At 35.9% G+C, this 26144-nt stretch overlaps 1 protein-coding gene across 1 annotated transcript in view; it reads left to right on the forward strand.

The window, feature by feature from the left end:
- The first annotated feature begins 1423 nt into the window (after positions 1–1423).
- LOC124456630 (serine/threonine-protein phosphatase 6 regulatory ankyrin repeat subunit A-like) overlaps positions 1424–26144 on the forward strand; it is a 29558-nt gene continuing 4837 nt past the window's right edge. The window contains exons 1-26 of the mRNA XM_047007027.1: positions 1424–1477; positions 2229–2625; positions 3291–3392; positions 3484–3582; positions 3731–3844; positions 15101–15205; positions 15276–15374; positions 15880–15984; positions 16379–16480; positions 17411–17509; positions 18175–18273; positions 18547–18648; positions 18740–18841; positions 19108–19206; positions 19366–19500; positions 20539–20664; positions 20735–20851; positions 22189–22287; positions 22918–23115; positions 23209–23307; positions 23823–23924; positions 24250–24354; positions 24467–24568; positions 25209–25307; positions 25388–25486; positions 25558–25584. Of these exons, the coding sequence (XP_046862983.1) occupies positions 2251–2625; positions 3291–3392; positions 3484–3582; positions 3731–3844; positions 15101–15205; positions 15276–15374; positions 15880–15984; positions 16379–16480; positions 17411–17509; positions 18175–18273; positions 18547–18648; positions 18740–18841; positions 19108–19206; positions 19366–19500; positions 20539–20664; positions 20735–20851; positions 22189–22287; positions 22918–23115; positions 23209–23307; positions 23823–23924; positions 24250–24354; positions 24467–24568; positions 25209–25307; positions 25388–25486; positions 25558–25584 (2910 nt within the window). The 5' untranslated portion in view covers positions 1424–1477; positions 2229–2250. The remainder of the gene's footprint in view (positions 1478–2228; positions 2626–3290; positions 3393–3483; positions 3583–3730; positions 3845–15100; positions 15206–15275; positions 15375–15879; positions 15985–16378; positions 16481–17410; positions 17510–18174; positions 18274–18546; positions 18649–18739; positions 18842–19107; positions 19207–19365; positions 19501–20538; positions 20665–20734; positions 20852–22188; positions 22288–22917; positions 23116–23208; positions 23308–23822; positions 23925–24249; positions 24355–24466; positions 24569–25208; positions 25308–25387; positions 25487–25557; positions 25585–26144) is intronic.

Genomic DNA, 26144 nt, shown 5'->3' on the forward strand with positions numbered 1-26144 from the left:
AGTGATATTTACACGGCAAATATCATGAGTGTGATAGAGACGAATTTGAATATTTCCAATTGGAAAATTTGTTTGTTAAGATTAGGCTTGAGTTTTTTTGATGTACAGTGCTTCTTTAATTTTAAAGAAGGAGTTCAGCATGTCAATACTATCTTTAACTTGTAAATACTTGACACCTCTAACACTACATAAGTGTAAATAACTTCCGTTTCCATCCCTTTTGTCTATACACATGTCTTGCATCAGATTTATTTATATATTAACTCCATTCAAATATTCATTCATTATACCGCACTGGAAATGGCATAAGTTTGCCGAAACATGTCTGCAATAAAAAATTTAAAAAAAGTTGTCGTTTATGTTAAATGTATAATTTCAATCGTGTTATTGGAAAATAGTGTTAAAATGTTGAATTTGTTTGTTAAGATCGGGTGTTTGTTTGCGTGTGTCTAAGGCTTCTTTGAGTTTTAGAGAAAATTGAGTGTAATGTTCAAATTTGTCTCTATCACACTTATGATATTTGCCGTGTAAATATCACTAATATTTTATCACACCTTTTCCTTTTACTAATTATCATGCATCTATGATAAATTCAGCATTGTAAACAACTTTACTTCATTCTTATACTGAAGATGACTTAACGGAAGCCGAAACATGTTTATGATAAAAAATTTTGTCGTTTATTTTAAATGCCTAACTTTTTTTCGCGATTAATGTTGAAAAATTAAAGAAAAGGTTTCCGTTTACGTGGCGGCCCGATTTCTTCTTCAATTATACTCAGTCATGGGAAACGAAGCGAGCATATACATTCTATTGGCTTATTTATTGAATCCTGCAGTTGTTTTTTGTAATGGGGGCATGTTTAGATGTGTAATTTATAACTTAACCACCAGTTGTTTGCTACCCCCAAACAACCACCAGTTGTTTGCAAACAACCACCAGTTGTTTGCTACCACCAGTTGTTTGAGGATTTTAGACAAAATAGTTTTTCGTTCATTTCGGTGTAGAAATAAGAGGCGTTGCAGAAAAGATCAACGACTCATTTATAGATTGCTCGACAGAGAAAAGTTTCTCTGGTAAGAAGTGCTTGTTTTAAACATAAATATGACTTTTATATTCTCATAACACTGGTCTGAAAACTTGAAGAAGAAGTTATTTATACGACCACTTAAAACTGACGACATTGGACTGCCTACTCTGATTATTTTGCATTTAATTACTTGCTTGCTCACGTCTGCATTACGTGTTTTTGCATTTTGACAGATATAAAGAGTTGACGATCACGGCAAATTTATCATTTGGCTTGTAACATTAAAGAAGTGGAAGGTTGTTAAGGTATGATGGACGATTTTATCCCTGAAATTCTGACGTATAATTTCATTACACCAGTGACTTTTTTTCTTATTTAGATTTATTTTAAACACTATCGCTGTTGTCGCTGACTATACTAAACACTGAGTATCGCTGTTTACTTGAGGTTAGTCTGTTGTATTTCGAAGTCGTTTATGTTGCTTCAAACGGCAGTAAAAGACTGCTTTATATTTTGTGGTGTTTCTTTGCCTCGTCTTTTTCGTAAACAGATTCACTTAATCGTTTGGTAGTCTTTCTCTACATACACGCCTTGATGTTAAATGTCGCCGTTTCAAAAGCACCTCGCTCTTGTTTTAATTTACACAGAAACGTGCCTTCCTATAATTGCTTAGTAATTTAATTTGATTAAATTTTATCTCCTGAACTCCTCAATATTTCAGCGTTAATCTTTCAATTTCATAATATCCGCTAGAATTGTTTACCAACAAGCTGTTTCACGTGTAGTTATTAAGGCGAATTTAAAAATTTAAAAACAGTTTGATATCATTGTAAAATATAAACGAGAAACTTTTCTTGCGCATTGCATATATAAAGAAATCATTTTACATTTCTTTCTATTTCTCGATTTAGGGACTGTTGAACGAGGGTAGTTTATACAGTCTGCGACGCATTTAAAAACAAATTTGACTGCAACGTTGAACTTATCTATTTTTCAGAGAACGTATTTTCATTAAAAAACAGGGAGTAGAGCGTCTCTGCACGATGTATAAATATTATTTCACCTGTTATTGATTAGTGGCATGTGAAAAGAACTGCGTATTTTCTCAGAACTCAGCTTATGCAACAACATTTCCGACTTCTTGTTGTTGTAATCATGTTCAAGTGCTGTTTTGATAATTTCTTTTGTTTTTCGTCAGTAGGAACACGAAATTCTTCATTATGGAAGAAGCGAATTTGTCAAGTGCCAATCTTGATTATCTACCTGATAATATATCATCGAAAGAGCCTGTGTCAGATGTTTTAATGAAAGTCCATGCATTTCAAAATTTGGACGACGGTGACAACCTGAGTACAGACCAGACTTCTGAAGATTTGGAGAAAGCCGATTCAGACGTTGAGAAATCTTCTGTGTCCAGTTCTGTTTTGCAAACTGGCGAAATGATTCATTCTGATGATGAGAAAAATAATGACGAAACTTCTCCAAGTACTGCATCAACTACATTAACTTTGAATGAAAACGGTCTTGACGAAGATGTCGCTGGCAATTCTGATGTGGAACAAAACGAAGAACGAAGGTCTAGAAGGAAGTCTGCGGTATGTTTTGAATATTCTGTGTTGTTGGTTAGGAAAAAAATTACGACTTCCAAGTAGTATCTTGATAAAAGAATGAACTTTGACTTTCTGTAAAAGGTAAATATTTTCATTCTAAGAGATTCATCGAGTACTTCATGTCATTGAAGTATAAAGACTTATATAGACGCCCTTTTTACGCATGCATAAATAATTAAAATTCATTTTCGCGAACGCTTTTGTGACGACTTGCTACAAAATCACATAATTTGTCGATGGTAACAACCGCCCTCTCAGATGTTCATAATCGTGTAGCTACACGATTGTAAAGATTTCCACCAACATACTCGTTGCTTATTAAATCTGCCTGATAAGTTATTAAATTGTGAAATCATCTACGAGTTTTGAGCATATTTAACGTTCGATAATCGTGTGAAATCCTCCAAATGCCGCGCTTCCTATGAACTGAAAATTTACCGTTAAGTACTATGAAAATGACGTGCAATGGGTAGAAAATTGTCATGTTGTTTGCAATAGTAATTTTCAAAAGCTGTCGTATTCTGCGGATGATGATCTCATTGTAGTTCTTATCGAAACTAGTTGATGATAAAAATGTTCAATTTTATGAAGAGATTTGCAAAATTCATTCATTTTCGTCTATTAAAGATTATCATTCATTCAAAATTTAGGTAAGCAATTTGACATCAATGATGGTCGCCTGTAAAGATGGAAATTATCGCGTTGTTCAAAAACTGTTTGAAAAAGGAGCTTCGGTTTCAGAAACTGATATGGTTAGACGTTCTGGAATTTTGTTTTTTTCTGATTTTGTGACGATTTTGTATTTTTCATGAAAACGTGAACTTCATGTAAACGTTTATTTAGCACGGGATGACGCCTCTTCATTACGCTGCGTTGTCCGGCTCCGAACCCATCGTCAAATTTCTAGTATCAGAACAAAAGGATTCAGTTTTGGCGACAAACGTAAGTTCCTTCACGTTCAATTATTTGGGAAATATTTTAAAAGCAGTTTTCTCATCGTTATATTTCTGTGTATATGGATTTGAAACATGTTCGGGTTTTCGTTTTTTTTAGTCTTGGTGTTCAGTTTGTTTTGTGTTCTTTTTTGTAGGACGAAGGTCAGACTCCATTACATCTTGCATGTACTCACAGCTCACACGCTTTTGCGATTGTGAAATTATTAGTGAAAGACAATGGCGAAGAAGCGAAGCTAATAACAGATGCTGTAAGATTTGCTTTTTTTGTGGCTCCTATGATTGGCTTTTGACCTTTAAAGTTGTACACATTAATGCATAATGCATAATTGAGATTTGTCATGAATGCGCGGGCATTGAAATGAATATAAGTAGAACGCTACGTTTTCCTGTGTGTGTTTTGAAGGTACACAGCTTCCTCTCCTGTCTTTTCAAGCAAATGAAACACACCGCCATTCAATTTCTTTATAAAACGCTATTGTTGAAACGTCTAAATAGATTTTTTTAACATCATTGAGCCAGGCTAGACATTCTTGAAGTGAAATTGAATCATTGTTTGGAAATGCGGGATAAAAAATCTCTTTCTTTGACAAGTTAGTAGATAAGATGCAGCTTTGTCACACTTTTGTCACAGAGCTCTTACCCGTGCCAGTTAGTTTCCAGTCCCCTGAAGTTGATCGGTGCGCGCGCATGTCAACCGGAAATAGGGTTTAATAAACATGGCATGGCATTGGATGGCGTGAAAATCGGAAATACGACAAAGCTGGAAGTTGCATGCTATTGACAAAGTAACATTAGAGCCGCCTTATGTTTTATTGGTTAATAAACCGGATCTATGTCATTGTGTATTCATTCTTCAAACTATATAGTCGAACTATCGTCTTAAAAAAGTGTTATTTGCGTTGTTTATTATTGCATTGCTTTTGGACGTTTTGAAAAACAAAAATATGGCACACATGTTTAATCAGATATATGCAGACACTGTTGAGTTTGAAGAAGTTAGTCACAGTGATCTTATCAATTTGATTTTCGTCGATTTTATAAGTAAAAAGATTCAAGAGCTACGAAGAGCTGAAAAGGATGAAAGTAAAGCAGACCCTTGGACGGAGTATCAAAACGTTTTAGAAATGATGGCTGAGGAAGATCGGTGGTTCAATTTTGCAGCTCGTGCAGTCGAAACAATCAATCGCGAACATGTCTGGAATGGAATATGTGAAGCCTTTAAGTTTCTAAAGTACAGTGGACCTTCGAACTCTCACAAGACATATTTTGACAAACTGTTTAGTGTTACTTGGGTAGAACTAATGTTAATGTACACGGAGACAAAACGTCCTCCTTTTTATCAACATCTCTTTGACTATGCTGATTGTAGTTGTAAACTGAAATACAGATCAACTATGTAATTGCTTTGACAAAAAAATAAAATATAAATTTCAATGTTATTGCATTTTGTCTTCAGTTGTTTTATGACCATGTCATTGTGAAAATGGGGATCGGTAGCAGCAAACGTGAAAATAGAAATGCAAAAAGGGATAAAAATCATAATCGTCAGAAAATGTTTCGCTTGGGTATAAGTTTCGGACGCAACGATCTCAATCTTGAGGGTCATTTGCAAGCAGGATACACAAGTAAAACTGTTAAAATTATGGACCCGCCGCAATTAAACTTCCAACAGATAATGCGATAGAAGAAACACTGCCTGTAACTGAAAACATTGAACCCATCGATAATGAGTAGTTAAAAGAAATTGACATCTAATTACAAAATTATTATCACGAGAACATTGTCATGAGTAACGTTGACCAGTACTTAGCCGGTGTATACTTCATTCCAAAACGCCCTGGAAGCTACGGAGGTGTTGAACGTTTGTACCGCGATGTAAAGGCAGAAGGAATATATGACATTAGTCGTGAAAGAATTAAAGAATGGCTCATGCAACAAGACGCATACTCTTTGCATAAACCTATTCGAAGAAAGTTTGAAAGAAATCGTGTCGTAGTGAGTGGTATTGACGACCAGTGGCAATTGGATCTTGCAGACATGCAATCTTTGCAAAAGTATAATGATGGTTATCGCTATCTTCTTATCTGTATTGATGTTTTTCCAAATATGCATGGGCTGTTCCATTAAAAAGAAAACAGGATCGTCGTTGGTAGAAGCTTTTAAAAGATTTTGTCATCAGGACGTAAACCGACACACATTCAAACGGATCAAGGCTCGGAGTTTTTTAATCGAGACTTTAAGAAACTTTTGGCAGAAGAAAACGTTACCTTGTTTAATACATTTAACGAGACGAAGGCATCCATCGTTGAACGTTTGATACGTACACTGAAAACTAAAATGTGGCGCTACTTCACAGCAAACAAAACAATGAGATACATTGACATGCTTCCTGATCTACTGTATTCTTATAATCATAGCATGCATCGCAGCATTAAGGAAAAACCGATCAACGTTACAAGTGAAAATGAAGATAGAATTCGGCAAAATTTATATGGTGATAGCAAATTAAATAAACCTACGCATGTAAATTATAAGTTTGATATAGGCGACCAAGTACGAATAAGTAAAATAAAACGAAAGTTTGAGAAGGGTATTTACCGAATTTTTCAAAAGAAATTTTCACTGTAAGTCAAAAATACCACGCAATCCTCCTGTATACAGACTGAAAGATCATGAAGGGACGAACTTCAAGGAACATTTTATGAAAAAGAACTTCAAAAAGTCATCAAGAAAGACGATGTTTATGAGATTGAAAAATACTTAAGAAACGTGGTAGAGGGGCAATGTACAATATTTTGTAAAGTGGTCTGGCTACCCTAACAAATTTAATTCATGGGTACCAGCATCGGAAATACATATATAAAACGTAACCGTTTTCATGATTTTTCATTTCACATTATACCTTAAAGATGAGCGGGACACACTTCTATCTGACATTACCTAGTAATGCATCTCTCTGTATTTCCTGAGAATAAGATTTCAGGTTATCGCGTAAAACTACCTCACGTTGTGAATTTAAATGGTAATTGGGAAGTAGGATTGTATTCAATTACATATCCTCATACATGGTACACGTTGAAAAAAGGTTTGGATACACATATATATGTAACTCACAAAACAGGTCTACCTACTCCGGTATTTGTCGACTATGGCCTGTATGAAAAAGCCTTCGACCTAGTAAAATCAGTTAATGAGACTCTTGACAAAGAAGTAAAAGACAATATCAAATTGAGCTTTGACCCCCGAACAGAAAAAATTAAAGTGCATGTAAGACAGGGTTACAAAATATCATTTAATCAACGAATGTCGGTCTTACTCGGTTTTGGCGGAAAAGACGTAGAGATTTTAAAAACAACCGAAAGCCCTTATGCTTCTGATTTGCACGGATCCGTCATGATGTATGTATATTGCAACATTGTACAACCGCAAGTTGTTGGAGACGTCAATGTAAAATTACTAAAGGCAGTTACCATTCAAGGAAAATATGGAGACATTGTTTCAAGAACATTCACTAATATCCAATACATACCCGTGCAAACAAAATCTTTTGAGGACATCGAAATTCTCTTAAGGGACGAGTTAGGAAACCCCATCGCATTTGAACGAGGGAAGTCGATAGTGACACTTCATTTCAGAAAGCAAGCTTCGTCTTATTTTACATAAGAAATATGACTTTAACAAATCGCTATGTTTATTATTATCTCAATCAACAACGAGGATACGGTTCATCACCAGTGTTTAAAGGAGCACCATGGCAAAGAGGATATGGGCAAGTGGGTTATGGTCTTGGTGGCTTATTTCGCAGTTTGGCTAGAGCTGTAATACCTCTGGCAAAAAGCGGTGCAAAAGCCCTGGGTAAAATTGCTCTTAACACAGGAGCAAACGTTTTATGAGATGTTATCTCCGGGAAAAGTGTGAAAGAGTATGCAAAATCGTGAGTAAATCAGGCTGCTAAAGATGTGGGGAAAATGGCTGTAATCAGAATGCAGCAGTTTGCTCGAACAGGAAGAGGAAAGTCTTCAAAGAAATGGTCAAGAAAATTAGCTAAAAAGAGAAAGGCGACGACTTCCATTGCCATTCACAGTTCAGTCAAGACACGTAAAGCAGCTAAAGAAGCAGAGGACATTTTCGGCTAAATATGGATTTCGTTCATCCAAAATCTGTAGAATGTAAAAAAACCGAACTTGATTTGTTTTCTGTCCCACCAACACAAGTCAGTTTAGAAAAGGGGCATTGGATTGATCATCAACCTGTGTCCAGCGTATTTGAAAATGGACCAATTACATTTTTAGCCCCCGGCACAGAAGATTATGTTGATATGTCTAAGACAATATTGGTAGCTAGAGCGAAAGTAACAAAAGCCGATGGTGGGGATATCGATGATGACACTAAAGTTGGACCTGTAAACAATTTCTTGCACAGTTTGTTCAAGCAAGTTGACGTGTTTCTAAAAGGAAAGTTAGTTACACAAGCAACAGGAACATATCCATATCGTGCATATCTCGGCACACTTTTAAATTATGGTCCGTCAGCCAAACAATCACAGCTCACCGCTGCGTTATTTTACAAAGATACTGCAGGTCAGATGGATAATGCAGATCCTGCTCACGCAAGTCCAAACAGGGGTTTGAAGACAAGAAATAAGTTTATCATGGGAAGTAAAATTGTTGATATGGCAGGTCCTATCTTTTGCGATGTTTTCTTTGGTGAACGTTACTTACTTAGCTATGTTGATTTGAAAGTGGTCATGAACCGTACCAGTGACGAATTTGTCTTAATGTCATCGGTGGACGGTGCAGCCTTTAGAGTGAAACTGATAGATGCATACCTTAAAGTTCGTAAAGTCAAAGTGAATCCTAGTATATCTCTGGCTCACGAAGTTGCCCTGAAAAAAGGTCCAGCCATTTACCCTGTAAGACGTGTGGACTGTAAAAGTTTTATTATTCCTTCTGGAAACCCTTCGCTGCAAAAAGATAACCTTTTCAATGGTTTAGTGCCTAAATCGTTTGTTTTGGTCTTGTTGAAAGTGCGTCATTCAATGGAGCTTATAAAAGAACCCATTCAATTTCCAACATTTCAACATTTCATCGTTAGGCATTTCAATAAATGGTGAATCTGTACCATTTAAACCAATCAATTTGTCCTTTGGCGCGAATCCAAGATTTATAGAAGCATTTCTATCGCAGTTTTCAGGCACTGGGAAAATGTATTACGACACAGGCAATGGCATTACGCGTGAAGATTTCCCAAACGGTTTTGCCCTGTTCGGCGCGGACTTTACCCCGATATGTGCAGTGCATCCGAACATTTTAACACGGTGCAAAAGGAAAATTGACTTACAATTCTCGACACCGCCAACTCATGCAGTTAGCCTTGTGTGCTACGGAGAGTTTGAGAATATAATACAAATCGATGGAGAGAGAAATGTCGTTTATGACTACATTGGATAAATGAACACCTCACAAATATGGACCGCTTTGAAATCCGATCCGGTAACAGGAAAAAAATTTCTCGGCGTTTTTCCAGCCGACCGTCTGCCTAAAGAAATCGAAAGCTACCCAAAAGGATTTATCGCAAACACGGATGTAAGCGGAAAACCGGGGACCCATTGGGTTGCCTTTACTTTCCTTCAGAAGGAAAAGCCGAATTCTTCGATAGCTATGGACAACCACCAGAGCGATATCATAAGTTCTTTAGAGATTATTTGAAACATTATGATTGGGGATTTAATAAACGTCAATTGCAAAGTATCTGGACGGATGTATGTGGACAATATTGTATATTTTACCTCAGCCATAGAGTGCGAGGATATAGCATGAATAAGATTGTAAACATGTTTGATGGTAATACTGTTGAGAACGATAACAAGGTATCAAGTTTCGTTAGCAGACATTTTCATATAGAAACTAGTGTAACCCTAAACGATAGCATTCAGTCAAGTATAAAATTTGTTGTAAAAGCTTGAGCCGTTTATTATCAATAAAATTTTCTTTGTGTAAGCTAATTGCCTGTGTTTTCTATTTGCATATTCTAATGATAACAGTCAGGAAATTGATATCAACTGCTCTATTTATTTAAACAAAACAAATCTTTACATGTCAAATTTTAATAGTCTATCCAACGTAAACGAGTTTTCTTTAGTGTAGAGGATAGTTTAGGCGTTGTCATTTTCGTTCTTGAGCCTCTGTGGTGGGCTATTCCGTCTTCTTCATCGGGCGAAGTTTCCATTTGAGCTTCTTCCCATCTTACATCGTTCCGAACCAAATCACGAGGAATGTTTATTTTTGATAAAACGCGAAAGAATTCTCTAGAACCTGTAGGATTGAAATTCTTTCTCCCTCTTACGGCGTCGCTAATGAGGTCTGATATATTTGATTGAGGGATAATAACACCGTCAAGTTTGACTTGTCCTGAATCATCCCAAGTTATTATATCTGGTTTTGTTTTGAGACGCTGCAGTATTGCTGTTGCACGTTCACGCATCGTCTTCGGCACACTTTGTACAATGACGGAGTCAGCTAATGTACGCACTTCGTTGTTTATTACCGTGTTTCTTTCTTCCCGTCGGTTGTATCCATCACGCGTACTGTGGGTATCTGAATATCTTTTGTTTCTTCAAATTAAGGAATTGCTCAAAGTTTGTGTTGAAAAGTTTTGCCTTTGATCGTCACTTAAACCGTCTTGGTGAAGGATGTGAGAGTTGAGTATCTTTTGCATCATGTTCATCGTAATTGGCGAAACTTCAAATTTTGCTTTTGTTCATATTTATTATAAACGTCTTCAGGTACTAAAATCATTCGCTTGGCATGCTTCATTATTTCAGCAAACTCCTAGTACGTTCAAAACCGGCGGTAGGAAGGCGCTCAGTAGATTGCCTCCTTTTTGATTTAAAAGTTTTTTCTTTTTAGCTCTTGAAATTCTCTTGTTCGCTAAGGCTCTGAGATGTTTCTTATACCTCAACAAGCGTCGTTTTTGACTCGCAGATATCGGTACAGTTCCTTTTAACACATTAACTGCGCATTCACAAATGCACAACATGACATCAGATGGTCCATGTTCGATGATAACCTTTCGAATTTTCGGCTTAGATTTTGCAAGTACTTGCAGGTACGGAAGATTGCTCCTAATTCGTTTAGACATAATGTTTAAATGATTGTCGATGTCGATGCTTATCACTTATGTACATAGACAATCTGCTTTTCACCGGGCAAGATATTTGTTCTGACACGCATATTGTCAGATGTGAGTTGATGCAAATCGAGCAAAAGATAGCCGTAAGGGCGGCATGTGGCGTCTTGAAATGACTCCAAAAGGTAATTCGTTTTCTTTGGGTACATCTGCCGTGCCAATGTTGCGATACCTAGCGAATCTCTGGGGTTTTTAAAAATGATCATGTAGTGGGAATTTAAGCTGATTGTTCGGGATTGTTTACCAGGCGGAAATAAATTTTGTGTTAGATACATGACAGAGACGCCACGGTGATGTGACCCGCGGGTAAATAAATCGGACATTCGTTGATCGCTAGAACATTCTGACATCAAATCGTCAACGACCACTAAAGAGTTTTGACAACCTTCCAGAATATCAAATAAGTTGTCCGGGAATCCTTCGACGAAGCAAATGTTTGGAATTTTGATTCCATTTCACCAAATTCACTTTGCCGTTCACCATAACAGTAAATAATTTTATTCGGAACAGGATAAAAAAGTTCATTTAAATTATAAAGCATCGACCTAACCAAATAGCTTTTGCCCGACTGACTTTGACCACACACATAAAAGTTGGCAGGTGTTCTAAAACGTACGTCCATTGTCTCGCAAATAAAAGCAAACATGCTCTGCTTTCACTTTTATAACCACTCGCTAGTAAGCATTTTGACATATTCAAAGAAAGACGGTATGATTCGACTAGCTTGAATGGGAGGTATTTGTAAAATAGTGAACAAAGTGCACACAATAAGAATACATTGGACAATGAACAATTTTATTAAATATTTTTCTAATTATCTACATGAATCAAACAACAAAAATCTCTTTTGATTACATATGAACACATCATACTTTAGCAGATATTTATGACAAAAATTTTAAAAGCACTTGAGGGTTTACTTTAAAATCCTCACAAGCATAGGCATGTCTTTTAATCGTTCATTCATTTTGTAACTACATTCATAGTTCGCAACATTCATAGTTCACAAGAGTTGTTTGTAACTTTTCCAATTTTCCATAATGAATTCCTTGCTGTCTGTATGTTTTTTCCTTATGGCTTGCTCATAAGACGAATAAAGGTTTAAACTATTGTATATAAATTATACCAAGTTGCTATCATAAAGCAGGGGGGGAGGGAGTTTAAATGAGCAATACCCATAAATGAATACATGATAACAACTTGGTATAATTTATACAATAGTTTAAACCTTTATTCCTCTTATGAGCAGATGAGCAATGCTCATTGATGCTCATAATTACTTATGAGCACTTGCTCAAATGCTCATAACTGCTTCAACACACTTGCTCATTTGCCCACAAATGCACATTGCTACATAAAATGTCTCATTTCTAAAAAAGCAGTGCCGGCGAAATGAGCTGCAGATATTGTGGAAAAGTATTTAATCGAGCTTTCAACTTACGCAGACACGAAAAGAATACTGTCCACTAAGGGATGAGGAAAAAATGTCTCAATCAGATTCAGACAGTCAGGGAATGCATTTCGAAGATAATGTTTCTACAAGTTCAACAGATGAATCTGAAAGTTCAATGTCAATAGAAAATGAGGCTGAAACTGGAGAGAAAACTGATCCTTGGATACCTTTGATAGAAGAAGCAAGGGAAAGAAGTAATGTAGATTTCGATGAGATGAAGGAAAGCCTTGTGAACAGTGGTCTGGATGAGCAGACAGCTGAAAATCAAGCATATTCTAACATTCTACCAAAACTTCAAAAAAGAATTGGAAAGTATTTATATGCAACGTCTTATGTGGATAAACCAACTGAAAAAAAGATCCCATCCACAGAAAAATAATGCATACAAAGAAAGGGTTTATAGAAAATGACGACTTTGATCCACAGGAAGCTATGGAAGCAGCTATTGATAAGAGAAAGTTTCTCATCAACAGACTTTTAAAAGAGTACAGCTTTGGTGAGATTGCCAATGATGAAGAAGATTAACTTTGTTAGATGAATTCGTTTCATAATAACTTGTATCTTATTTTGAAGTGACGTTGTTCAATAAAATCTTTTCATTTTCAGTTTAGTGTGAAAATTACTTTAATATTGCATAGCTGCAAAATCCTCTGCTATTGTTTCTATCTCTATCTGTTTAATGGAAACATGCCGAGTGTCAGAGAGTTCGTCCAGAAAATTGATCTGCACTCTGATTCGGTTTGTTTTATGGAGTTTATTAGCAATGAACAATCTACACAATCTCCGACTATTACAAATTTGAGTCTATTTATATGTTTACATTTCGTGACTTACGTGCACTACTACAACATGAATAATTAAGAGAGAAAATACTTAGGAAGTGTTAAGTATATACACCTAATTTAATTATAATTTTACACTCTGCATGAACTTATAAAATCTGGCATGCAATAAAAAATATAAATGAAATATCCTAAATTATACAACACCGAGAAAGCCTCTTAGAGCTATACATACTGCGCGAAGCTCGATGTTTTTGAAATATTTTGCGCCTTCATAAGATGAAAAGGGAAATTCCCTAAAGTGATGATGCATGAAATAGCTCGAATAATATTACGCTTACGGCACACTTCTACCTATATACGCGACTTTCGGCAGTAAACCGGTTATTGTAAGCCTGAAACAACTAAAATTGTTGTGCCACATCGCATCTTGAATGCATAAGTTAATAAATTTAAACCACTATAGGCAGATAGGCTTGTGGTATCAATTACTGCAATATCAATATCAAACGCGCGTTGCACTTTTATCAGTTGATTGCCCTAACTTCTTGGTTTAAATTCTCCTAATACGATCTCTAGCAACCAGTAAAACAAACGCATACTAAAATAAAAATAATGTTTGTAAATCTAAGAAGGACAGAGTTAAAAGCTAGGATACTGCACAGATCTTACCCACGCCACATTATTCAAGGTCATACTATTCAATGGTAATTTATAATTTACATTTGCGAGATGGCAACGAAGGTCACATCTCAAGCGCATGTGTAGTGTATCTCAACCACTTACGAAACAGAGAGCCTTTGTGAAGATGCAATATCCAAACATGCAATCGAAGAAGGATGGCCTCGCCATAAGCGTCGTTTTATACCTTCAGTAAGTACCGTTTGTCTTTTTTCTGTTCCTTAGAGTGTTTGTATTAACTTTAACAGAGGCGTCGATTTTATTTTTTAGAAAAATGTGATCACTGTGATGATTATCTTGTAAAACCCTCGTGTGGGCATGTATCGTCTCATAAAAGACCTTATCGAGTAAGTTTTAATTCGTTTGTAGTTGTCGTAAAATGTTTTTTTCTATGTAATATTACATCGCTTACGTATATGTATACAGAAGTGCTAACATGTAAGCAGTAAATTCATACATGTTTCTTATATTTCATTTAGAACAATGTGTAATGGTTTGACCTTACGAATCGAACAGGAATAAATAAAATATATATTTACAAAGCTTAACGACTCGTGTTTCAAGTTTGTTGTTTGACCTTACGAATCGAACAGGAATAAATAATATATATTTACAAAAGCTTAACGACTCGCGTTTCAAGTTTGTTCTTTTTATCCGAAACAAATATTTTATGCCAGTCGTTACAAGTGTATTTTAGTATCTCAAGTCCATTAACGGGTGGCTTGACATCTTCAATGCTTTTCATAAAATCTTTGATCACAATCTCTTCGGACACATTTTCCAAGGCATCATCAAAATGCAACAACATACGCTCGTCATGCTCCATCATGAGACAGTCATGCTCGAGTTGAGAGGAGTGATCAATCATGCATCCATTGCAGTTCTTATTTACTTCAGCGTTTATCATTGCAGCAATTTCTTCAGCATAGCAGTCTAAAAGTTTATTTTCTAACAAAATTTGACGTACAGTTATTTCATCCTTTTCTGACTCCAAAGTCAATTTGTTCATTCTTAATGCCAGATCAATGTCTACATTCAATTCCATTTGTTTCAAGAGATAAAATGTAAACCTTTCGATAAAGTATAAACTATAAAATGCAATTACCTCGTTTTCTACCGTTTTTACCTTCGATTGAGAAAAGGAAACGGATCTAATGTTACTTTGTCAATAGCATGCAACTTCCAGCTTTGTCGTATTTCCGATTTTCACGCCATCCAATGCCATGCCATGTTTATTAAACCCTATTTCCGGTTGACATGCGCGCGCACCGATCAACTTCAGGGGACTGGAAACTAACTGGCACGGGTAAGAGCTCTGTGACAAAAGTGTGACAAAGCTGCATCTTATCTACTCAAGTTAACCTGTATTCTACTAATTGTTGTTTTGTGTTTCATTACAGGCGGGCGAAACTCCTTTTCTTTTGGCCGTGGAGAGTGGAAACAAGCTTGTCGTTCGAGAATTATTGGACAGCAAAGCAAAGGAACAGTTAAAGATTGTTAAAAAAGTATTTAAACATTTTTATATTATTATTTGTTTTTAATTTATTCAATGTTTATTTTCATGGTTTTTTTCAGGATTCTGGTGATTCAGCATTGCATTGTTGTGCACGAAAAAGAAACGTGGATGTTGCAAGAATATTATTGGACTCTGGCTCTGCCGTAAATCTAAAAAATGTAAGGTGCTTGAGACGACTTTTCAAAGATCAGATCGCATAGTTTAATCTCGCGTGTCTTTAATGACGAATCTTAGTCGATTCTGATTGGTTGGAAAGCTGTGTGTTATAGGAAATGTAGTCTCAAATACTATGTACTACCCAAAGAAGTCAGCCGCTGTCCAATAATAGAACCGTGTTACTTCATGTAACTTCTACTGAAATAGTGTTTTAGGATTTTTTCTATGGCGGATGGGGGAGGGCTTTAAATAGAGATGTGGATTATTGAATAAATCTTCATTTCGTTAGAAATCAATATTTTGACATGTTAAAAATAGATTTATCACTTTAGTCTTAACTTTACGTAAATTTTTCATTAACCCAAGTCAGCCAATTGTTTTTGACCAAAAGCACGCCCCTCGTGGAAATCAACCCCAGTTGACAAGGCCAGCGTTTCAAAATAAAGATTTTCATTCATTCTTTCTTTCATTCATTTATAATTTCTTTTACTGTTTTCCATCTTCCAGAATGATGGTCAAACGGCATTACATATAGCTGCGTACGAAGGACAGGAAGCAATGATAAATTTATTATGCTCATGTAACAAAATGTTTGCTGATATACAAGACAAGGTAGAGTATGCAATAATTTTGCTAAAATCTACATCGTTCTCAATCGATAGCGGTATTCGTGTGTTGGTAAAACGGTTTCCTGTTCAACTTACTGACGGGATGATTATTTTCAGTATTTTTTCCACTGTGCGACTTCATAGCTCAGTTGGTCAGAGCGCTGTACCGGCACCGCAGAGGTCACGGGTTCGAATCCCGTTAAGTCACCTGAATTTTTCAGGTTCATGAGACAATTGCTTAAATTGTCCAGCAAAGTGCGAAGATCATATCTTCATTCAATTTCAAACACCGCACTGCAAAAAACAATCTTTAGCATTTTTTCCATAACTTTAAACCATTTTTTGAAATGAAAGGAATACAATGGAAGTATTAATTAAAACATCTTTATCTTGTACAGTTTGATCGAACTGCCGTACACATTGCAGCTGAAAGAGGATTTTCAGGAATTGTTGAATATCTTGTGGATAGAGTAAATGTCGATATTAATTTTCGTTCCAAGGTAATTATGTACATTTAATTTTTTTTTTATGACGCATCCTTATCAATTAATATCACCGCAATAAGCAACAACGAATCCCTTATTATCAATCATCTCTTCAACCAACAACAGTGAATCCCTTATTATCAATTAACATCACCGCAACAAGCAACAACGAATCCCTTATTATCAATCATTATCTCTTCAACCAACAACAGTGAATCCCTTATTATCAATTAACATCACCGCAACAAGCAACAACGAATTCCTTATTATCAATCATTATCTCTTCAACCAACAACAGTGAATCCCTTACTATCAATTAACATCACCGCAACAAGCAACAACGAATCCCTTATTATCAATCATTATCTCTTCAACCAACAACAGTGAATCCCTTATAATCCATCATTATCACCTCAACAAGCCACAGTGAATCCTTATTATCAATCATTATCTCTTCAACCAACAACAGTGAATCCCTTATTATCCATCATTATCACCTCAATAAGCCACAGTGAATCCTTATTATCCATCATTATCACCACAATAACCTATAGTGTTCACATGCAATACAATTCTGACACGGGCTGTCCTCTGAAGTTGTTTCCAGGGAAACGATTTTCAATATACGTGATTTACGAGCACAGAAGTGTTAATAACATAACTCTCCTTCAACACGTTCAAAATGACGAAAATTCATGTCCATCTTGATTTTAATTGTAAACTCTTAAAAATCACGATGATGACCACAAATTAAACCCTGTGATATTTTAAAATAACTGTTTTTACAGCAGTAGTTGTTTAGCCAATCGTGAATTGTCGGCACCGGAAGTGGCATAGTCAGCCCTGTTTTAGTCCTCCTGTAGAAATGACTAACTTGGCGGGCTGGCCACTTGGTACCAGTACTTACCGTGCGCGTTTAACTTGACAAGATTCATTTGATTATAGTCTGGCAATACACTCCTTTATATCGCTGCACAAAATGGTCATACAAATACTGTTTTAGCATTACTAAACAAACGTGTTCCTCTTCATATGCCGAATAAAGTGAGTAAGAGTTGTTTTTATTGGTTAATATTTTGTAAGAGTTGTTTTTATTGGTTGATATGTTGTAAGAGTTATTGTTATTGGTTAATATGTTGTAAGAGTTATTTTTATTGGTTAATATCTTGTAAGAGTTATTTTTATTGGTTAATATCTTGTAAGAGTTGTTTTTATTGGTTAGTATCTCGCGAGAGTTATTTTTATTGGTTAATATCTTGTAAGAGTTATTTTTATTGGTTAATATGTTGTAAGAGTTATTTTTATTGGTTAATATGTTGTAAGAGTTATTTTTATTGGTTGATATCTTGTAAGAGTTGTTTTTATTGGTTAATATCTTGTAAGAGTTATTTTTATTGGTTGATATCTTGTAAGAGTTGTTTTTATTGGTTAATATCTTGTAAGAGTTATTTTTATTGGTTGATATCTTGTAAGAGTTATTTTTATTGGTTAATATGTTGTAAGAGTTATTTTTATTGGTTAATATGTTGTAAGAGTTATTTTTATTGGTTAATATCTTGTAAGAGTTATTTTTATTGGTTGATATCTTGTAAGAGTTGTTTTTATTGGTTAATATCTTGTAAGAGTTATTTTTATTGGTTAATATCTTGTAAGAGTTGTTTTTATTGGTTCATATCTTTGCATTGCATTTATAAACTCATTTTATGAAGGCTGGTGAGGTGTCGCTCCACGCAGCTGTCATTTGTGGTCACGTGGGTGTCGTTGAGACTCTTCTAAATAAGGGCGCATACGTTGATTGTAAAACTAAGGTTCGTGAAATGTTTTTTTGTCGTGGTTGAAATGACGTCCTTTATTGTCCGCTGATTATTCTTACTCTTTGACGTGGACATTATCTCTTTTATCCCCATTTGTAGAAATTTTATTAAAATAGTTTAACAATTGGCAAAGTAATCATTTCAACATCATTTCTTTTTAAGATTATGATAGTATTGATGGCAACTATACTCTTTCCTTTTTAATGTCACAGTCAACATTTATTGTGCAATGTTTACCGATATATCATGAAGTATATTATGTTTCAGGATCTGTATACTGCACTACATATTGCCGTGCAACACCGCAAGCCAAAAGTAGTGCAGACTCTTCTGGGCTACGGAGCAAATGTGCATCTTAAAGGGGGGATGGTAAGGTGTTTTAAAACACTCTTTCTTGTGATTTAGGTTTTGCTCTAAATTCAAGGTTGGCTGAAATATTTGTAATTTGTTCTTTTTTAAGCTTGAAGAAACGCCTTTGCATATAGCTGCACATTATAAAGATGGTACTGAGGTCGCTGAAATGTTATTGAAGAGTGGAGCGAATGTTGATGTACCCCAAGAGGTGAGAATTTATTGTAAAACTGTTGTTTCAAGCTATTAAGACTTAAAGTTAGGATTAGTTTCATGTATTACCAACCATAGAGAAGTGTATGTTTTACTGTCATCAACCATAGAGAAGTGTATGTTACACTGTCGTCAACCATAGAGAAGTGTATGTTTTACTGTCATCAACCATAGAGAAGTGGTTGTTATACTGTCATTAGCCATATTCTTTTTAACTAGCTATTTAAGAGCGTTTGCTGTAACACTCTCTACCATGTTTTTTAGAACGGAGAAACATCGCTTCACATAGCAACGAGAAAAAATAATATCTCCATGATAGAACTCCTCTTGTCTGAAGGCGCCAATGCTGCAAGGAAGTCACAGGTCAGAGTCTAAACGTCAGAGACCTCGCGAGGTTAAACTTAAGCAAAGTCTTGGCGATACTTTACTACAATACAGATCAGTTATTTTCATGTAGTTCATTTATTTTTTTCAATACAGTCAAATCATCTTGAGCATGATAATATACGATGTCTTTTGCAGAAAGGAGAGATACCTTTACACATCGCTGTCGAGAATTCGTTTTTCGACATTGCTGCGGTGTTAGTCAATCATGTCATGAAATCTAATCTGAACCTGACTCATGGTGTCAAGTTTATAGTCAATTCACCGAACAAAGTAAGAAATTTCTTTACTACATGTGCTTAAAGGATCTAGATTATTCTCCAATTCATTTTACTGTCAAGAATATCTGTTTGTTTTTTCACAAGCTGGTCACATGCTTTATGGCATCATTCATTGATGACTTCATTCACTGTTGTCATTGGGATCGCTTATTGAATTAAGAGTTTATCTTCAAGCAGTTGCTTGCTCAATATGTCATGTTTATCCTACTCTTACTGCAAAGACAGACAGTATTTTTTAATGATTTGAACTGTTTCTTTAAGAACAATGTTCTTTTTTCCCATATTCTAAGCTCACTCACATTCACTGACTGGGAATCCAAAATCACCTCATATTTATGTAAAAATGGTATTTCAACTCTACTGATTGCTTGATCGAAAATGCTTCAGCATTAAATCTTGCCATCAATGGATAAACGACTTTGCCATTAATTAAAAGTAGGACTGTGCAAACACCGGTTTTCATCTCCGGCTCCGGCCCCTTGTCAAATCTGAACTCCGGTTTCAAACTCTGGCTATTTTATAACTCAAATCACTGACTGTGGCTGGCTAATTTGTTCAGACACTGTTCAACAGTTTAAGACATATTATATGTAAAATTTTTATATGTAAAGTTAAATTTCCACACTGCCACTTTGAATCATAAATTAGCATGTGTGAACGCAATCTAGCGTCATGTTGTTTCATGCATAAAATGTTTTATTTTCATGCAAGTTTTTCAATTTTAGCCGATAGTTATCGTTCGTTGATACAAAAATGTTTCGATCAGACACGTTTACCAAAGTCTGACAGTATTTTGCAGCACAAACGACTGCTGCCGGAGTTTTGCCGGAGATGAACAAACTCCGGCAGGCAAAAATAGCCAGAGCTCCGGCCTCCGGTACTCCTGTGCACAGCACGATTAAATAGAGCGCAGTTTTTATGTCGCCCTCAGTAAGTGTGAGTTTTTGAGAGGTTGTAAAAGACAAGTATTTGTCTGCTTGCCGGACTTATAAAAAATACACTAGTTGTTACATGCCTCTGTTTGGTTTAGAAAGGAGAGACTCCGTTGCATTATGTAAGCAAACTGACAACGAATAAGGAGACTGGTGAGCTGGACTTAAAAACAGCGAATCTTTTACTGAAGCATGGCGGGAATCCTAGACTGGAAACCGTGGATGTACGCTCAAAAACTTTAACTTTATTTGAACGTTTTACATTTTTTTTAAATTATGTTTTTAATTATTCAGACAAAAGAAACTTGCGTACATTACTGTGCAAGATCTGGAAACATTGATGTCCTTCAGGCTTTACTTAACTCGATATCAGCAGAAGAAGTTCAACGATTAGTAAATGCGAAATCATCTGTAAGTGTTTAAGTGAACGGGTGGAACCCCGTTTATCGTTACATGTTTGTAGATGTGGATCTGACTCCTCGACTTAGAATCATCTGATTCCTCTATTTAGAATATATCTGACACCTCTACTTAGAATCATCTGATCCGTCTACTTAAAATCATCTGACTCCTCTACTTAGAATCATGTGACTCCTCTATTTAGAATCATCTGACTCCTCTACTTAGAATCATCTGACTCCTCTACTTAGAATCATCTGACTCCTCTACTTAGAATCATCTGACTCCTCTACTTAGAATCATCTGACTCCTCTACTTAGAATCATGTGACTCCTCTACTTAGAATCATCTGACTCCTCTACTTAGAATCATCTGACTCCTCTACTTAGAATCATATGACCCTCTACTTAGAATCATCTGACTCCTCTACTTAGAATCATCTGACTCCTCTACTTAGAATCATCTGACTCCTCTACTTAGAATCATCTGACTCCTCTACTTAGAATCATCTGACTCCTCTACTTAGAATCATCTGACTCCTCTACTTAGAATCATCTGACTCCTCTACTTAGAATCATGTGACTCCTCTACTTAGAATCATCTGACTCCTCTACTTAGAATCATCTGACTCCTCTACTTAGAATCATCTGACTCCTCTACTTAGAATCATCTGACTCCTCTACTTAGAATCATGACTCCTCTACTTAGAATCATCTGACTCCTCTACTTAGAATCATCTGACTCCTCTACTTAGAATCATCTGACTCCTCTACTTAGAATCATCTGACTTTTCTACTTAGAATCATCTGACTCCTCTACTTAGAATCATCTGATTCCTCTACTTAGAATCATCTGACTCCTCTACTTAGAATCATCTGACTCCTCTACTTAGAATCATCTGACTCCTCTACTTAGAATCATCTGACTCCTCTACTTAGAATCATCTGACTCCTCTACTTAGAATCATCTGACTCCTCTACTTAGAATCATCTGACTCCTCTACTTAGAATCATCTGACTCTCTACTTAGAATCATCTGACTCCTCTACTTAGAATCATGACTCCTCTACTTAGAATCATCTGATTCCTCTACTTAGAATCATCTGACTCCTCTACTTAGAATCATCTGACTCCTCTACTTAGAATCATCTGACTTTTCTACTTAGAATCATCTGACTCCTCTACTTAGAATCATCTGATTCCTCTACTTAGAATCATCTGACTCCTCTACTTAGAATCATCTGACTCCTTTACTTAGAATCATGTGACTCCTCTACTTAGAATCATGTGACTCCTCTACTTAGAATCATCTGATTCCTCTAGTTAGAATCATCTGATTCCTTTAATTAGAATCATTTGACTCCTCTACTTATATCGTCGGAAAAAGGAAATCTGGATGTCACAAAGACTTTAATGAATTGGAATGCAAGGCTTGACGCCTTTGATGAGGTATGTTTAGATGCGTAGAAATTTGATCTTTCCATTGGACGGTTTTGTTTCTTTCTATATTAACACTAGGTCAATAAGAGATGATCTTTACTGTATCTTTAAAAAGAACTGTTTAGAACTAATAGAGATATTTTGTATAAATAAAGTTAGTTTAGTTTAGGTTTTCTTCTGTAGTAACACTGGATCAATAAAAGATGATCTTTACTGTATCTTTAGGAAGAACAGTTTAGAACTGACAGAGATATCTAGTATAAATAAAGTTAGTTTAGTTTAGGTTTTCTTTTGTAGTAACAGTGGATCAAAAAGATGATCTTTACTGGATCTTTAGAAAGAACAGTTTGGAACTGATAGAGATATTTAGTATAAATAAAGTTAGTTTAGTTTAGGTTTCCTTCTGTAGTAACACTGGATCAATAAGAGATGATCTTTACTGTATCTTTAGGAAGAACAGTTTAGAACTGATAGAGATATCTAGTATAAATAAGTTAGTTTAGTTAAGGTTTCCTTCTGTAGTAACAGTGGATCAATAAGAGATCTTTGCTGCCTGTCATCAATGTATTTCACAAGGAAAAACAACATTCCACTTACTTGTGATGTTTTGATATTCAAACTAAAATCTTTTTTACATAGAAAGGTCAAACGCCACTTCATTTGTCCTGTGCTTACGATCATAAAGATGTCGCTGTGTATCTTCTCAACTCTAAACCATACATAAATGCAAAAACAAAACTTGGTTTCACTCCGCTACATTTGGCAGCGGAGAAAGGATACACGGACCTGGTCGAAATGCTTGTTCAATTTTCAGCAAGTATAGACGCTCTCTCGTTTGTAAGTGCAAATCATCGCTCATTTCGTTGCGGTAATTTATGATATTAATTTATCGATTCAAACTAAGTTTTGGAGGGTTTAAAAATGTTTTAGGAAGGACAGACGCCGTTACATTTGGCAGCCGAGGGAGGAAGGTTGGATGTTTGTAAAGTCCTGTTGCATCTACAAGCTGATACATCCGTTGCTGATAATGTAAGATGTGTACTCACGTGACTACCCCGTTATAAACCACGTGACTAACCACACTTATTTAACACGTGACTAACCACACTTATTTAACACGTGACTAACCACAAGTATTTAACACTTGACTAACCACACTTATTTACCACGTGACTAACCACACTTATTTACCACGTGACTAACCACACTTATTTACCACGTGACTAACCCGTGGCGTTTCTATAAGCCGATATATCCGCTACGAATCTTTTGAAGATACGTATTCATGTGACTATCCCGTTAGTAACCACGTGACCAACCTCTTATGAAACACGGCACTAACAACTTATCAACCTCGTGATTAACCTCTTATTAACCTCGTGACCAACCGCGTGTTGCATGTTTAATCAAACACATCCGCTAAGAATAATGTAAGACATATACCCACGTGACTTACCCGTGACTGAGCACGTGACTTACCTCTTATCTAACTGCGTGTAATGATGATAATAAAATCATTTCAACGAATTATTTTATCTTTTCAGCATGGGAGAACGCCTTTGCATTGTGCCACACAAATGGATCATTCAGAAGTTGTTAAGTTTTTCGTGAAAAATTATCCTCAACTTGTCAATCAAACGAATGCTGTAAGTTTCAACGCTGCAAACTGGTCATTTGATCATGTTTATTTTGTTTGGTGTTCTGACTGCCGATAAACTGGACTGCTGTTGCAGAAAGGAACGTGCTTGTTTTCGATGAATTTTAGTTTACGAACTGTTCAATAATAAACAATTGTTGGATGAGATTAAGCATGACATCAAGAATTATTCATTTCTGCTCTCATGTCGAATTTGTCATCAAAGCTAGGTTTATGAAACACATGAAACAACGGAGTGGACTGTAATAATCATTTAAGAACAGGTCTGTGTTTCACAGCAGTGTTTATCTCACAATGTTTACGCTTTTTTATAGGATGGCGAGACGTGTGCCCATATCGCTGCTGCGAAAGGAAGTATTTCTGTTATAAAAGAACTTGTCAAATTGAAATTTAACAACATCATAGAAAAAATTACTTCTGTACGTCGCTAGTTTTGAACTGTACTTGACAGAGATTTCTTTTGTTCAATTTCTCAAGTTGTCTTTATCTCGCTTGAATTAAAACTTTCAATTTTTTTCCATAATTATACAGAGCCAGATTTCCACGCCTCTGCTCTTAGCGGCCAGTGGTGGTCACGCTGATGTCGTGCAGGTTTTGTTACTGAATGGAGCGAATGCAACACATATGGATAAGGTAGGACATTCCAGGGTTTATATGGATAAGGTAGGACATTCCATGGTTTATATGGATAAGGTAGGACATTCCATGGTTTATATGGATAAGGTAGGACATTCCATGGTTTATTTGGATAAGGTAGGACATTCCATGGTTTATATGGATAAGGTAGGACATTCCATGGTTTATATGGATAAGGTAGGACATTTCATGGTTTATATGGATAAGGTAGGACATTCCATGGTTTATAAGGATAAGGTAGGACATTTCGTGGTTTACATGGCAGTGTCGTGATGACGGTTAAATAATGTTGGTTTGAATTCAAAAAGTAGAATAGCTGGGGCCTGCTGCGCGAATCCTGGACGAGCTTTAGCCATTTTAAGAAAGTATATTTGTGTTTTCCTTAGGACAAAGAAACTTTGTCTTTTTAAAAGCAACCTTTTATTTCATCGATTGCTCACTTCAAATGTAATGTTGCTCCATTTAAGAGTTTTTTTGACCTTCGTAATATTTTGCTATCCAGTGAATAACGCTCTTCGGCTCTCGTGCAACCAACCGGCCCCAGAAAGATCGGGGGGTAGTACTTGATGTAAGATTATCTTTGTCAATGTGGAAAGTATCATCGTGATGGATGAAAATATGTGTTAACTTTATGTAGTTTGGTTGGACAGCTATTCATCTTGCAGCGAGAAATGGCCATAACAACGTTATCGACATACTTAAAGATAAGATTTCTCTTGATTTTGTTAGCCCAAAGGTATCTTTAAACGACTTTCATATACATTACAACGCGTAAGAATTTTTAAATCTCGAACATTACCGTCTATTGCTTTATAGACGGGACTCTCAGCGGCTCACATCGCGGCGCAGTACGGCCAAACGGAAGTCATGAGGGAAATATTACTAGAGGCTGATGTTGGGAATGTGAAAAGTCAGGTAATGGATGGTTGAAAGAATTGCTTTGTTTAGTTTTATTAGTTGTCTCATGTTTAATGGTTCTTTTTCAGCCGAACAAGACGAAAAAAGACGAGGAAGTGAGTAGTATAACGGAATACAAGAACAACATGAAGTATTACTGCAGTGTCACGACAATCTTACGATGTGTTACGGCAGTATCACGACAATTTTACGAAGTGCTACGGCAGTATCACGATTACATTGCAAAATATTACGGCATTATTACGACAATATTACGAAGTATTACTGCAATGTCACGACTATATTACGAAGTATTACGGCAGTATCACGACAATTTTACGAAATGTTACGGCAGTATCACGATTACATTGCAAAATATTACGGCATTATTACGACAATAATACGAAGTATTACTGCAGTGTCACGTCTATATTACGAAGTATTACGGCAGTATCACGACAGTATCACGAGGTATTACGGCAGTGTCACGATGATGTTACGAAGTGATACGGCAGTATCACGACAACATTCCAAAGTTTTACGGCAGTATCACGACAATGTTACGGCAGTATCACGACAATATTAGGAAATATTACGGCAGTTCACGACAGTATTACGAAGTATTATGACAATATTACAGAAGTATCACGACAATATTACAAATTATCACGATAAT

This window comes from Xenia sp. Carnegie-2017, unplaced genomic scaffold (assembly GCF_021976095.1).
Source record: "Xenia sp. Carnegie-2017 unplaced genomic scaffold, XeniaSp_v1 HiC_scaffold_58, whole genome shotgun sequence".
In the NCBI taxonomy this organism is placed as follows: Eukaryota; Metazoa; Cnidaria; class Anthozoa; order Malacalcyonacea; family Xeniidae; genus Xenia; species Xenia sp. Carnegie-2017.